Source organism: Ranitomeya variabilis, chromosome 1, assembly GCF_051348905.1.
Source record: "Ranitomeya variabilis isolate aRanVar5 chromosome 1, aRanVar5.hap1, whole genome shotgun sequence".
Lineage (NCBI taxonomy): Eukaryota > Metazoa > Chordata > Amphibia > Anura > Dendrobatidae > Ranitomeya > Ranitomeya variabilis.
In genome coordinates, this window is record NC_135232.1 from 314,765,086 (window position 1) to 314,778,444 (window position 13,359).

General features: G+C 42.1%; 1 protein-coding gene across 1 annotated transcript in view; it reads left to right on the plus strand.

The window, feature by feature from the left end:
* Nucleotides 1-13,359, plus strand: part of LOC143816657 (TPR repeat-containing protein DDB_G0287407-like) — a 105,439-nt gene that overhangs the window by 38,083 nt on the left and 53,997 nt on the right. Inside the window, exons 8-9 of the mRNA XM_077297314.1 lie at nt 12,033-12,169; nt 13,112-13,315. Coding sequence (XP_077153429.1) covers nt 12,033-12,169; nt 13,112-13,315 — 341 coding nt within the window. The remainder of the gene's footprint in view (nt 1-12,032; nt 12,170-13,111; nt 13,316-13,359) is intronic.

Here is a 13,359-nt window from a genome sequence, read left to right on the forward strand (position 1 = left end):
GATCCATTATCCCTACCCAATTCCTTTGTGGTATGCTTTGTGATTACATTTTTTGCAAATATCTTACCCTCCTATTGGTGACGCCTTCTGTTGTTATTCTTGGCTCACTAAGCACTATTGGCTATAATATTTTAATTGACTTTTTATGCATCAATAAAGTTTTCTACCATTGTTCTATAATACGTGTCTCCGTGTATGTTTATATCTGCTTTCACGTTGAACCTGTTTTCCATCATGACTGATTAAGATACCATTCTAGCACCTTGTGGTTAGGGTTATGACTATTGTATTATAACTGAAGGTATTCTTAAGCTGGAAATATCAATATGGTGTGATATTGTTTGCTGTGTATTTTCACAGATTTGGATATTCTCCGCAATAATGGACTTCAAGGCTAGAGATAGTGTCTGCCTATCACAAGTAGCCCAAGTGTTTGGTGAGTCTAATTGCACGGGGTCAAGTGAACTGATAGATCTGAGTACTTTGCAATTGAAAATTCAGCGGCTAATGCACAAAAGGACAAAGATTTGGTGGAACAGGGCATTCTTGGAAAATTATATGAAAAAGAAGTATATTCCACGCGGCCTCCGTATTCAAATTTTTCCATCCTTTCCGGTTGACAATGAAGGATTTATATCCAAATGGGAGGATGTTTGTAGTAGGGGGTCTAATCAGTTCATGGAATTATTGATTGAACTCAATAAGGATTCTATATCTGCAATTGAAACCGAGATTGATGAACTGTATACCTCTTTTAAACGTGATGCTACTCCCGAGACTATTTCTGCCTTCAATACATCTTTATCTAAAAAATCTGAAGAGTGGGAGACTCAGATAAAAACACTACAGGCAAAAAAACTTGCCAGGGATGCTACTGATTATCAACAAAATAAGGTGTATAGGTGGCGTCACCGCAACACTAGAGGGCGAAACAGAAGATCAGCATCTATGTCATCAGTGTCTTCGGTTGGTGAATCATCTGATAGTTCGCAGTATTCCTTTAAACCGATGAAAACGAGGTTTGGGGGTAACAAACGGAAAGGAGAATATAAGCTGCCGTCAGCTAAACATGGATCATATGAGTCTAAACAGGAACAAAAAAGTGGACCAAAGGTAATTAACCTATCTGAGCATTGTTTTTCTAGTACTGAATTACATTTGTTATCTAAAGGCCTGACATTCTCACCCACTAGTAGATTTGACCCCTTCACGGCGACCAAGGATCTCCATATCTTTGCGAGGTCTCTTATCTTTAAGAAGTGGTTCCACAACGAGGACACTAGGCGTAATTTTCCTTTACCAGATGAACAAGAAGCTTTACGGATTCTTGAAGAACTCAGCAAAGAACATGACCTACCACCTTTAGGTATTTTACCATCTTCATTAAAACAAAAATCTCAGAAATTTCCCCCCTTGTCGGTGTGTTCAAACATTGAAATTTTTGTTCAACTTGTTGCCGGAGATTTTGAAAAGATACCTAAAACCATTTATAGGGATAATCTGACCATCTCTGAGCGCGCTGGCTGTTGTGAATTTGCTTTTTGCTCCCTCTAGTGGTTACTAGTTTTTTGGACTCTGGTTTTTCTGTCATTCCTTTTATCCGCACCTGGGTCGTTAGTTAGGGGTGTTGCTATATAAGCTCCCTGGACCTTCAGTTCAATGCCTGGCAACGTAGTTATCAGAGCTAGTCTGCTGTGCTCTTGTCTACTGATCCTGGTTCCAGTTATATCAGCTAAGTCTGCTTTTTGCTTTTTGCTATTTGTTTTGGTTTTGTATTTTTGTCCAGCTTGTTCCAAATCTATATCCTGACCTTTGCTGGAAGCTCTAGGGGGCTGGTGTTCTCCCCCCGGACCGTTAGACGGTTCGGGGGTTCTTGAATTTCCAGTGTGGATTTTGATAGGGTTTTTGTTGACCATATAAGTTACCTTTTCTTATTTCTGCTATCAGTAAGCGGGCCTCTCTGTGCTAAACCTGGTTCATTTCTGTGTTTGTCATTTCCTCTTACCTCACCGTTATTATTTGTGGGGGGCTTCTATCCAGCTTTGGGGTCCCCTTCTCTGGAGGCAAGAAAGGTCTTTGTTTTCCTCTACTAGGGGTAGCTAGATTCTCCGGCTGGAGCGTGTCATCTAGAATCAACGTAGGAATGATCCCCGGCTACTTCTAGTGTTGGCGTTAGGAGTAGATATATGGTCAATCCAGTTACCACTGCCCTATGAGCTGGATTTTTGTACTCTGCAGACTTCCACGTTCCTCTGAGACCCTCGCCATTGGGGTCATAACAGTTTGCCAGGCCAGTATTAAATGTTTAATGCATTGCAGAAGAGGGATTATAAGAAAGAAGATTCTGAGTTGTTTTTTTTTTTTTCTTCTTCCCCTTTACCTCAGAGTGGCTTTGCTTGCTGCAGACATGAATGTCCAGACCTTGATTACAAGTGTGGACCAGCTGGCTACTCGTGTGCAGGGCATACAAGACTATGTTATCAGAAATCCTAGGTCAGAACCTAAAATACCGATTCCTGAACTGTTTTCCGGAGACAGGTTTAAGTTTAGGAATTTCGTGAATAATTGTAAATTGTTTTTGTCCCTGAGACCCTGTTCATCTGGAGACTCTGCTCAGCAAGTAAAAATTGTTATTTCGTTCTTACGGGGCGACCCTCAGGATTGGGCTTTTTCGCTGGCGCCAGGAGATCCGGCATTGGCTGATATTGATGCGTTTTTCCTGGCGCTCGGTTTACTTTATGAGGAACCCAATCTTGAGATTCAGGCAGAAAAGGCCTTGCTGGCTATGTCTCAGGGGCAGGACGAGGCTGAAGTGTATTGCCAAAAATTTCGGAAATGGTCCGTGCTGACACATTGGAACGAGTGTGCACTGGCCGCTAATTTTAGAAATGGCCTTTCTGAAGCCATTAAGAATGTTATGGTGGGTTTTCCCATTCCCACAGGTCTGAATGATACTATGGCACTGGCTATTCAAATTGACCGGCGGTTGCGGGAGCGCAAAACCGCAAATTCCCTCATGGTGTTGTCTGAACAGACACCTAATTCGGTGCAATGTGATAGAAAAACCGCAAATTCCCTCATGGTGTTGTCTGAACAGACACCTGATTTAATGCAATGTGATAGAATCCTGACTAGGAATGAGCGGAAAATTCATAGACGCCGGAATGGCTTGTGCTACTACTGTGGTGATTCTACACATGTTATCTCAGCATGCTCTAAACGTATAGCTAAGGTTGTTAGTCCTGTCACCGTTGGTAATTTGCAACCTAAGTTTATTCTGTCTGTAACTTTGATTTGCTCACTGTCGTCTTATCCTGTCATGGCGTTTGTAGATTCAGGTGCTGCCCTGAGTCTTATGGATCTGTCATTTGCTAAGCGCTGTGGTTTTACTCTTGAACCATTAGAGAATCCTATTCCTCTTAGGGGTATTGATGCTACGCCATTGGCAGCAAATAAACCGCAGTATTGGACACAGGTTACCATGTGCATGACTCCTGAACACCGCGAGGTGATACGTTTCCTGGTTTTACATAAAATGCATGATTTGGTTGTTTTAGGGCTGCCATGGTTACAGACCCATAATCCAGTCCTGGACTGGAAGGCTATGTCAGTCTCAAGTTGGGGCTGTCGGGGTATTCATGGGGATTCCCTGCCTGTGTCTATTGCTTCTTCTACGCCTTCGGAAGTTCCGGAGTATTTGTCTGATTATCAGGATGTCTTCAGTGAATCTGAGTCCAGTGCACTGCCTCCTCATAGGGACTGTGACTGTGCTATAGATTTGATCCCAGGCAGTAAATTTCCTAAGGGAAGACTGTTTAATCTGTCGGTACCTGAACATACCGCTATGCGTTCATATATCAAGGAGTCTCTGGAGAAAGGACATATTCGTCCGTCTTCTTCCCCTCTTGGTGCGGGATTCTTTTTTGTGGCAAAAAAGGACGGATCTTTGAGGCCTTGTATTGATTATCGGCTTTTAAATAAGATCACTGTCAAATTTCAGTATCCTTTACCGCTGTTGTCTGACTTGTTTGCCCGGATTAAGGGTGCCAAGTGGTTCACCAAGATAGACCTTCGTGGTGCGTACAACCTTGTGCGCATTAAGCAAGGTGATGAATGGAAAACCGCATTCAATACGCCCGAAGGTCATTTTGAGTACTTGGTGATGCCTTTTGGGCTCTCCAATGCGCCTTCAGTTTTTCAGTCCTTTATGCATGACATCTTCCGGAAGTATCTGGATAAATTTTTGATTGTTTATCTGGATGATATTTTGGTTTTTTCTGATAATTGGGATTCGCATGTGGAGCAGGTCAGGTTGGTCTTTAAAATTTTGCGTGAAAATTCTTTGTTTGTCAAGGGCTCAAAGTGTCTCTTTGGTGTACAGAAGGTTCCCTTTTTGGGGTTCATTTTTTCCCCTTCTGCTGTGGAGATGGACCCAGTCAAGGTCCGAGCTATTCTTGATTGGACTCAGCCCTCGTCAGTTAAGAGTCTTCAGAAGTTCTTGGGTTTCGCTAACTTCTACCGTCGTTTTATCGCTAATTTTTCTAGCATTGTGAAACCTTTGACGGATATGACTAAGAAGGGCTCCGATGTAGCCAACTGGGCTCCTGCTGCCGTGGAGGCTTTCCAGGAGTTGAAACGCCGGTTTACTTCAGCGCCTGTTTTGTGCCAGCCCGATGTCTCACTTCCCTTTCAGGTTGAGGTGGATGCTTCAGAGATTGGAGCAGGGGCCGTTTTGTCGCAGAGAGGCCCTGGTTGCTCTGTTATGAAACCTTGTGCCTTTTTCTCTAGGAAGTTTTCGCCTGCCGAGCGAAATTATGATGTGGGCAATCGGGAGTTGTTGGCCATGAAATGGGCATTTGAGGAGTGGCGTCATTGGCTCGAGGGTGCTAAGCATCGTGTGGTGGTCTTGACTGATCACAAAAATCTGATGTATCTCGAGTCTGCTAAACGCCTTAATCCGAGACAGGCCCGCTGGTCATTGTTTTTCTCCCGCTTTGATTTTGTTGTCTCGTATTTACCAGGTTCAAAGAATGTGAAGGCCGATGCTCTTTCTAGGAGCTTTGTGCCTGATGCTCCTGAAGTCGCTGATCCTGTTGGTATTCTTAAAGATGGAGTTATCTTGTCAGCTATTTCTCCGGATCTGCGACGTGTGTTGCAGAGATTTCAGGCGGATAGGCCTGAGTCTTGTCCACCTGACAGACTGTTTGTCCCGGATAAGTGGACCAGCAGAGTCATTTCCGAGGTTCATTCCTCGGTGTTGGCAGGTCACCCGGGAATTTTTGGCACCAGAGATCTGGTGGCCAGGTCCTTTTGGTGGCCTTCTTTGTCAAGGGATGTGCGGTCATTTGTGCAGTCCTGTGGGACTTGTGCTCGAGCTAAGCCTTGCTGTTCTCGTGCCAGCGGTTTGCTCTTGCCCTTGCCTGTCCCGAAGAGACCTTGGACACATATCTCCATGGATTTCATTTCTGATCTTCCGCTATCTCAGGGCATGTCCGTTATCTGGGTGATATGTGATCGCTTCTCAAAGATGGTCCATTTGGTTCCTTTGCCTAAGCTGCCTTCCTCTTCCGATCTGGTTCCTGTGTTTTTCCAGAACGTGGTTCGTTTGCACGGCATCCCTGAGAATATTGTGTCAGACAGAGGATCCCAGTTCGTTTCCAGGTTCTGGAGATCCTTTTGTAGTAGGATGGGCATTGATTTGTCGTTTTCGTCTGCTTTCCATCCTCAGACTAATGGACAGACGGAGCGAACCAATCAGACTTTGGAGGCTTATTTGAGGTGTTTTGTCTCTGCTGATCAGGACGATTGGGTGACATTCTTGCCGTTGGCTGAGTTTGCCCTTAATAATCGGGCTAGTTCCGCCACCTTGGTTTCGCCTTTTTTCTGCAACTCTGGTTTCCATCCTCGCTTTTCTTCGGGTCATGTGGAGCCTTCTGACTGTCCTGGGGTGGATTCTGTGGTGGATAGGTTGCAGCGGATCTGGAATCATGTGGTGGACAACTTGAAGTTGTCACAGGAGAGGGCTCAGCGCTTTGCCAACCGCCGCCGCGGTGTGGGTCCCCGACTACGCGTTGGGGATTTGGTATGGCTTTCTTCCCGCTTTGTTCCTATGAAGGTCTCCTCTCCCAAATTTAAACCTCGTTTTATTGGGCCTTACAAGATATTGGAAATCCTTAATCCTGTATCTTTTCGTCTGGATCTTCCTGTGTCGTTTGCTATTCACAATGTATTTCATAGGTCCTTGTTGCGGCGGTACATTGTGCCTGTAGTTCCTTCTGCTGAGCCTCCCGCTCCGGTGTTGGTTGAGGGCGAGTTGGAGTACGTGGTGGAGAAGATCTTGGATTCTCGCCTCTCCAGGCGGAGGCTTCAGTACCTGGTCAAGTGGAAGGGCTATGGTCAGGAGGATAATTCCTGGGTGGTCGCCTCTGATGTTCATGCGGCCGATTTAGTTCGTGCCTTTCATGCCGCTCATCCTGATCGCCCTGGTGGTCGTGGTGAGGGTTCGGTGACCCCTCACTAAGGGGGGGTACTGTTGTGAATTTGCTTTTTGCTCCCTCTAGTGGTTACTAGTTTTTTGGACTCTGGTTTTTCTGTCATTCCTTTTATCCGCACCTGGGTCGTTAGTTAGGGGTGTTGCTATATAAGCTCCCTGGACCTTCAGTTCAATGCCTGGCAACGTAGTTATCAGAGCTAGTCTGCTGTGCTCTTGTCTACTGATCCTGGTTCCAGTTATATCAGCTAAGTCTGCTTTTTGCTTTTTGCTATTTGTTTTGGTTTTGTATTTTTGTCCAGCTTGTTCCAAATCTATATCCTGACCTTTGCTGGAAGCTCTAGGGGGCTGGTGTTCTCCCCCCGGACCGTTAGACGGTTCGGGGGTTCTTGAATTTCCAGTGTGGATTTTGATAGGGTTTTTGTTGACCATATAAGTTACCTTTTCTTATTTCTGCTATCAGTAAGCGGGCCTCTCTGTGCTAAACCTGGTTCATTTCTGTGTTTGTCATTTCCTCTTACCTCACCGTTATTATTTGTGGGGGGCTTCTATCCAGCTTTGGGGTCCCCTTCTCTGGAGGCAAGAAAGGTCTTTTGTTTTCCTCTACTAGGGGTAGCTAGATTCTCCGGCTGGAGCGTGTCATCTAGAATCAACGTAGGAATGATCCCCGGCTACTTCTAGTGTTGGCGTTAGGAGTAGATATATGGTCAATCCAGTTACCACTGCCCTATGAGCTGGATTTTTGTACTCTGCAGACTTCCACGTTCCTCTGAGACCCTCGCCATTGGGGTCATAACAGCTGGCCTTAAACATCTTAAAAAACTTGATGACGTAGTATTCAAACCCGCCGACAAGGGTGGTAATGTGGTGGTGTGGCCATGTAAAATGTATGAGAGTGAAGCATATCGACAATTGAGAGATCCGTCTTGTTACAAGAAGCTTACTTATAACCCCATGTCTTCATACAGGGATCTCCTTGGTAAAATTCTTCGGTCAGCGGTGGACAAAGAGGTCATTACTCAGGATACATGCAACATTCTCTGCACTAAGGACCCATCTGTTCCAACTCTATACCTTTTGCCAAAAGTCCACAAAGACATAAAAAAAAACCCAGGTAGGCCCATTATTTCTGGGGTGGGGGGTCTAACAGAGAATGTTGGCAAGTATATTGATTCTTTCCTTAAACCTCTTGTTGAAACTATTCCTTCTTTTTTACGGGATACGTCGGACTTCTTGTGTAGAGTGGACTCCATACACATGGACGAGGACATGCTTCTTGTCACGTGTGATGTGGAGTCCCTCTACACAAGTATTCGACATCATGATGGTTTAAAGGCCGTCAAATACTTTCTTTCCATGACTAATTTTTCACATGAGGAGATAGAGTTTTTGTTACAGCTTTTGGATTTTCTCCTTACCCATAATTTTTTTCTTTTTAACGGGTCCTTCTACCTACAGCTCCAGGGAACAGCCATGGGGGCGGCCTGTGCGCCCTCCTATGCTAATCTGTTCCTGGGGCTGTGGGAGAGGGACCTGTTCTCGTCAGATCAGGGTTCGTCGATGGACCGGGTTATTCTTTGGGCACGGTACATCGACGATATTTTCCTGATCTGGCGAGGTACCCCGTTTGAGTTGGAGGAGTTCTTTTTAAATCTCAATAACAATCCCTGCAACATTAAACTGACGTATAAATATCATACTTGCCAAATCGAGTTTTTGGATGTAATGGTAAAGAAGGATAGTACGGGTTTACTGCAGACAGATTTATTTCGGAAAGAAACTGCAGTTAACTCTATTTTGCATGCTACATCATCTCATCCAACACATGTAGTGAGGTCAGTCCCGGTCGGCCAATTCTTGAGGCTTAGACGCCTTTGTTCCACTAATTTTGATTTCGAAGAACGTGCAAAGGAAATGAGGGATAGGTTTTGTGAACGGGGTTACAGCAAACGTTCTATCAAATATGCTTATAATCGTGCAAAAAATGCCAATCGCCATGATCTGATGTTCTCTAAAAAAACAAAACCACAAATGGATTCCCCAAGAATGGTGACACGTTACCACTCACAGTGGCAAATGATGTATGAGATCATGCAGAAACATTGGCCGGTATTATTGGCGGATAAAACATTAAGACAATACTTACCTGATAGACCGGTTGTCACCGCTCGTAGATGTGACAACCTGCGTGACCATCTGGTTAAGAGTTACTACTCACCGACCAACCAACCCCAAGTCTTTGGTTATAAGGGTAAAAGTGGGACTAAGATATGGGGATGCAGCCCTTGTGGGAAATGCATCGCTTGTCCCAATATTGAAAAAACTAAGGAGTTCCTTTCTTCTGATGGACGTATCTTTGTAATTACGCATTCAATTAATTGCTCTACACAAACCGTAATTTATCACGCTACCTGTCCCTGTTCTCTAATCTATATAGGCCTGACTACGCGCACTTTGAATATTAGAGTCAGGGAACATGTGCGTGATATTATTGCAGCAGCTAAAGTAGAGGATTTGGAACAACTAAAGACAATTCCAAGACATTTCAAGCAATATCATGCCTGTGATCCATCTGGTCTCCGAGTTAAAGGTATTGACCATATTATATCCAATCTTCGTGGGGGTAACCTCAGCCGCCGTCTTGCTCAAAAAGAAGCAAAATGGATTTGGACCCTATGTACTCTCCATCCTAATGGTCTTAACGAATCCCTGAGCTTCGCCCCTTTTAGTTAGTTTCCTGACCTCGTGCAATTAGTGTTTTTGTATATATACATTATATATCTTTTAATGGCATCCTTTTGCTTTGGTTTTAATTATGTTGTCTTTGTATGTTTTTATTGTTTTTATTATTATACTAATTTGTGCTACTTTATATGCCCTTTTAGTATGACCATGGCCTTGGTGGTATACATCTCTCTCCCAATATATTGAAGTAGGAGTATTGGATGAAGAATCACTTTCGAACCAACTATTTATATATGGGACTGTATTTTGTGGTTATAATTGAAGCACGGACCATCTGAATATGTTTATCCGCTATTCCTCATGTTTACCTATTTCTAAAGGACTTTTTATATTTTTTTTGTATTGGTCTCATTTTATTAGCATTTTTTGCACGTTTTCTAAAATACTGTTTTTGGACTGTTACTGTGTTACAGTTGTTTAGTATATGTGATGATTTTCATGTAATAGTATTTACTATATGTATATTTCTTTTGTGTATATTTATATATGGACACAATATATGTATGGGTATTTATATGCACAAGCAGTACTATGTATATCTTACTCAGTAAGGTCTTTTTATGTATGATTTAATACACGTTTTTTCTCATTTTTTTATATATTTTGTTTATCTTTCACTTGGTTTTTATATATTTCCTCTATGGATATTTTGATCTTAATCACCTATTTCCTTAATATGGTATACGTAATGATATGTTTATATCGGAGTTTGTGCACTAATATAATATATTTATTAAAATCTTTTGTTCACACAATTACGTACTTTTTTGTCACTTTCATTTGGTGTCATTTTTGGTTGGTGGTACTTTATTTATTCCTGCACAGGTAGTTTGTCACGATATATCTCCTTTTTTATTCTTTCTTCTTATTTTATTATTTATATTTTTTATGTGAGTTATAACACATTATCTATCTCTTGTAGTTTTTATATTCTCTTTGTTGGATGTCACATAGCCACTACAGTTGTTCCAACTATATTCATATAGCGTATATTATGTAGTATTGCTACTGTGCTCTGTATTTTGTTTGATATGATAATATGATGGTAATTGCGTTTTATTTGTGTATTCCATATATCGGACCTTGTTGTCTCTGTGCGCATATGTACTGGCACCCCTGCTGTCATTGCCGGCGACGGCGTCTTTTATGGCTGTGGACGGAGTTCGGGGGGCCGCTCCATGTTCGCGCTGAAGCGCGTCCCTGGTTGCCTCTCCCCGGTGCTCCGCCCTCACCCATGACGCACTCGCTGACTTTGCCGGGCGGGGCTATGTCCAGTCACATGCGCCGTCTTTTGACCACAGGGTCTAAGATATACTACAAATACCGGCACTCCTTGCGGCTTGGTTTCCGGTCAGGTGTGTATAGACATCCTCCTTCATTGGCCATTACTCATATAAAATGGGCTTATTCCTGATGTGATGCCACTCCCCCTGAGGAAGGCACTCTGCCGAAATGCGCATAGGGGTTGCGGCGTCTCCAAACACGTGTTGGTAAGATCTATGTACATTTATTTACGCTGACCACATGGACTGTTTTAGCTGTACATTTGGGTTTTATGTACTCCCTGGGTAGTTAGGACTTAGCTTGCGGTCTTTTTGCCCTTAGTCTTTATACTATGTCCTCTTACTTATAACCCATGGTCTAGAATCCATATTTGTCACTGTTTGCACATTTGGGATTTATATTTCATAACATTTGGGATAGTTATTTATATTCAAGGATTTATTATTGGCGATTTTTTTTTAATCTCCCTCTGTCTATGATCCATTATCCCTACCCAATTCCTTTGTGGTATGCTTTGTGATTACATTTTTTGCAAATATCTTACCCTCCTATTGGTGACGCCTTCTGTTGTTATTCCTGGCTCACTAAGCACTATTGGCTATAATATTTTAATTGACTTTTTATGCATCAATAAAGTTTTCTACCATTGTTCTATAATACATGTCTCCGTGTATGTTTATATCTGCTTTCACGTTGAACCTGTTTTCCATCATGACTGATTAAGATACCATTCTAGCACCTTGTGGTTAGGGTTATGACTATTGTATTATAACTGAAGGTATTCTTAAGCTGGAAATATCAATATGGTGTAACATTTTATATATGTATATCTTACACAGAACTACAGGGCAGAAGGTTTACTAGTCCTCTACAGATAATAATCTGTTGTTGATAAAACAGTCATTTTCTCAAAACTAAAGCATTAAGTCCAGTAAGTGACGCGTTGGCAAGAATCTGGTAACAGATTCCCTTAAAAGCGTAACTGCAAACCAAATTGATAGTTTAATACATACTTTCTCTCATCAACGCTTGGGGGAAGAAGTGTATGTCTGACCACTACCTTCTGTCTACCTCCATATCAGCCAGGTCTACCTGTTCTACTTTGAGGTAATTTGCGTCACTAGGTGGGAGATGTACTGCGGATGTTGCTTCCACAGTCGCTTGCCTGTATCCGCAGGTCTCTTGTGGGTCCTGTATGCTTTTAATTAGAATATGCTGTTAATTAGAAGATGTCTGCTGGTTCTGCAAATAACTTGTCCAGTGGCCATCGATGCAACATCCGCAGTGCCTCTTACCTCTTTATGTAGTCATCAGATGTGCCAAATATATTTACTTGAAGCTATGGCCCTAAAGCCTAAGATTGCACTATGGTCCCTTTGTGTAAGTTCCATAATACGTCAAAAATGTCCTTAATACACCAATATTAACCAAGAAATGTCCTCAGACCCTCAGTAGTGCCGCCTCAGGCCGCTCTTGCCTTATGTGATGGTTTTTATTACCTTGTGGTTTTCAGCGCGAGATGATATTCTTATGAAGCTGAGAAACTGTTGGAGAAATGAAGAGATAAAAGACATACTGCAGCATGTCCTGAACACTTCTGTCAATCTCACTGACATTTCCACTTACCTATTCATCGATTCCATAAATCAGGTGAAATAAATGCATTATTGGACTGACTCTTCCTATGCTTTACACCTTTACACCATCATTTAGCAGGTATCTTCTTAGTATGTTTTTAGGCTGCAATATGCGTTCTTTTAAATTGTTCGTCCTTTTGTCCAAGTTTTTAATGAGATTTATGCCTCTTCACAACAAGGTGTTTTTTTTATCTGTTGCTCTTCTGTTTTCTCCTAACTTTTTTACAAGAGCCATAGCTTTTTTTTAGTTTTTTTTGTCAGCATAGTCATATGAGAGCTTGATTTTTTTGCAGTACTAATTGTAGTTTTGAATGATACCACTCATTTTAACAAACTATGTAATGGAAAATGAAAAAAAATTCCAAGTGCAGTGAGATGTCAAAAAAAAAAAAATCCTTGATTTTTCTGGGTTTGTTTGGTAAAGTGACCTGGCATTATGATTTCCTTTTAAAAAATAAAATTAGGTCTGTGTCGCCTGTTTAGTGATTGAAAGTGGCATTTAAATGGTTAAACAGCACCTATAAGAGCAGGCTTCAAATGGTTCTATTACAGTAAGATGTTGGCTGTGTAAATTGGCTATCATTTCCAGTGCATGGTGCAGGCTTCGCTTCTGAGCTGATTCTGTATACTGGCACCTGATGTGATGTACTGTTACACCATACATTGAGAAGAGGTTATTTCATGAAACTTTTCAGAATTAGTTGTAATTTTTGTGTACATGAGGAATAACACTATATTTCTGGTCATTATATGACTTGTACATTGCATTATTCATCAGTTTTCCCCTGTTCAGGCTCTATCACTTATTTTCAGTTCTCTCTAAGCTAGTGGATGGAGACTAGAAGCAACAACAGCAACATTACAAAACATTACACAGTATTACTGAGCAGCATGACTGTGAATCCAGCACTGAACTAAAGTATAAATGTCTAAATTTTGACATTTCTTCCTTTAGCTTTCATCTCCATCTGATGTCAGTGATCTGTTCTCTTGGATGAGCACCCAAGGATTTCTTCCTCCTTCTTACAAGTGTGTAATGAGCTGTACCCCTACCTCTGCTCTCCACAGTATGCCATCATCTAACTGTCTGGAACTGGATCTTCTGTCTCTGGAGGCAGCACGGAGCCTTGTGGTCTTATACCTGTCTCTCTATAGTAAGGTGACAGCAGTAGTGTAATGTATTGAGAGTAAAAAAGAAAGAAG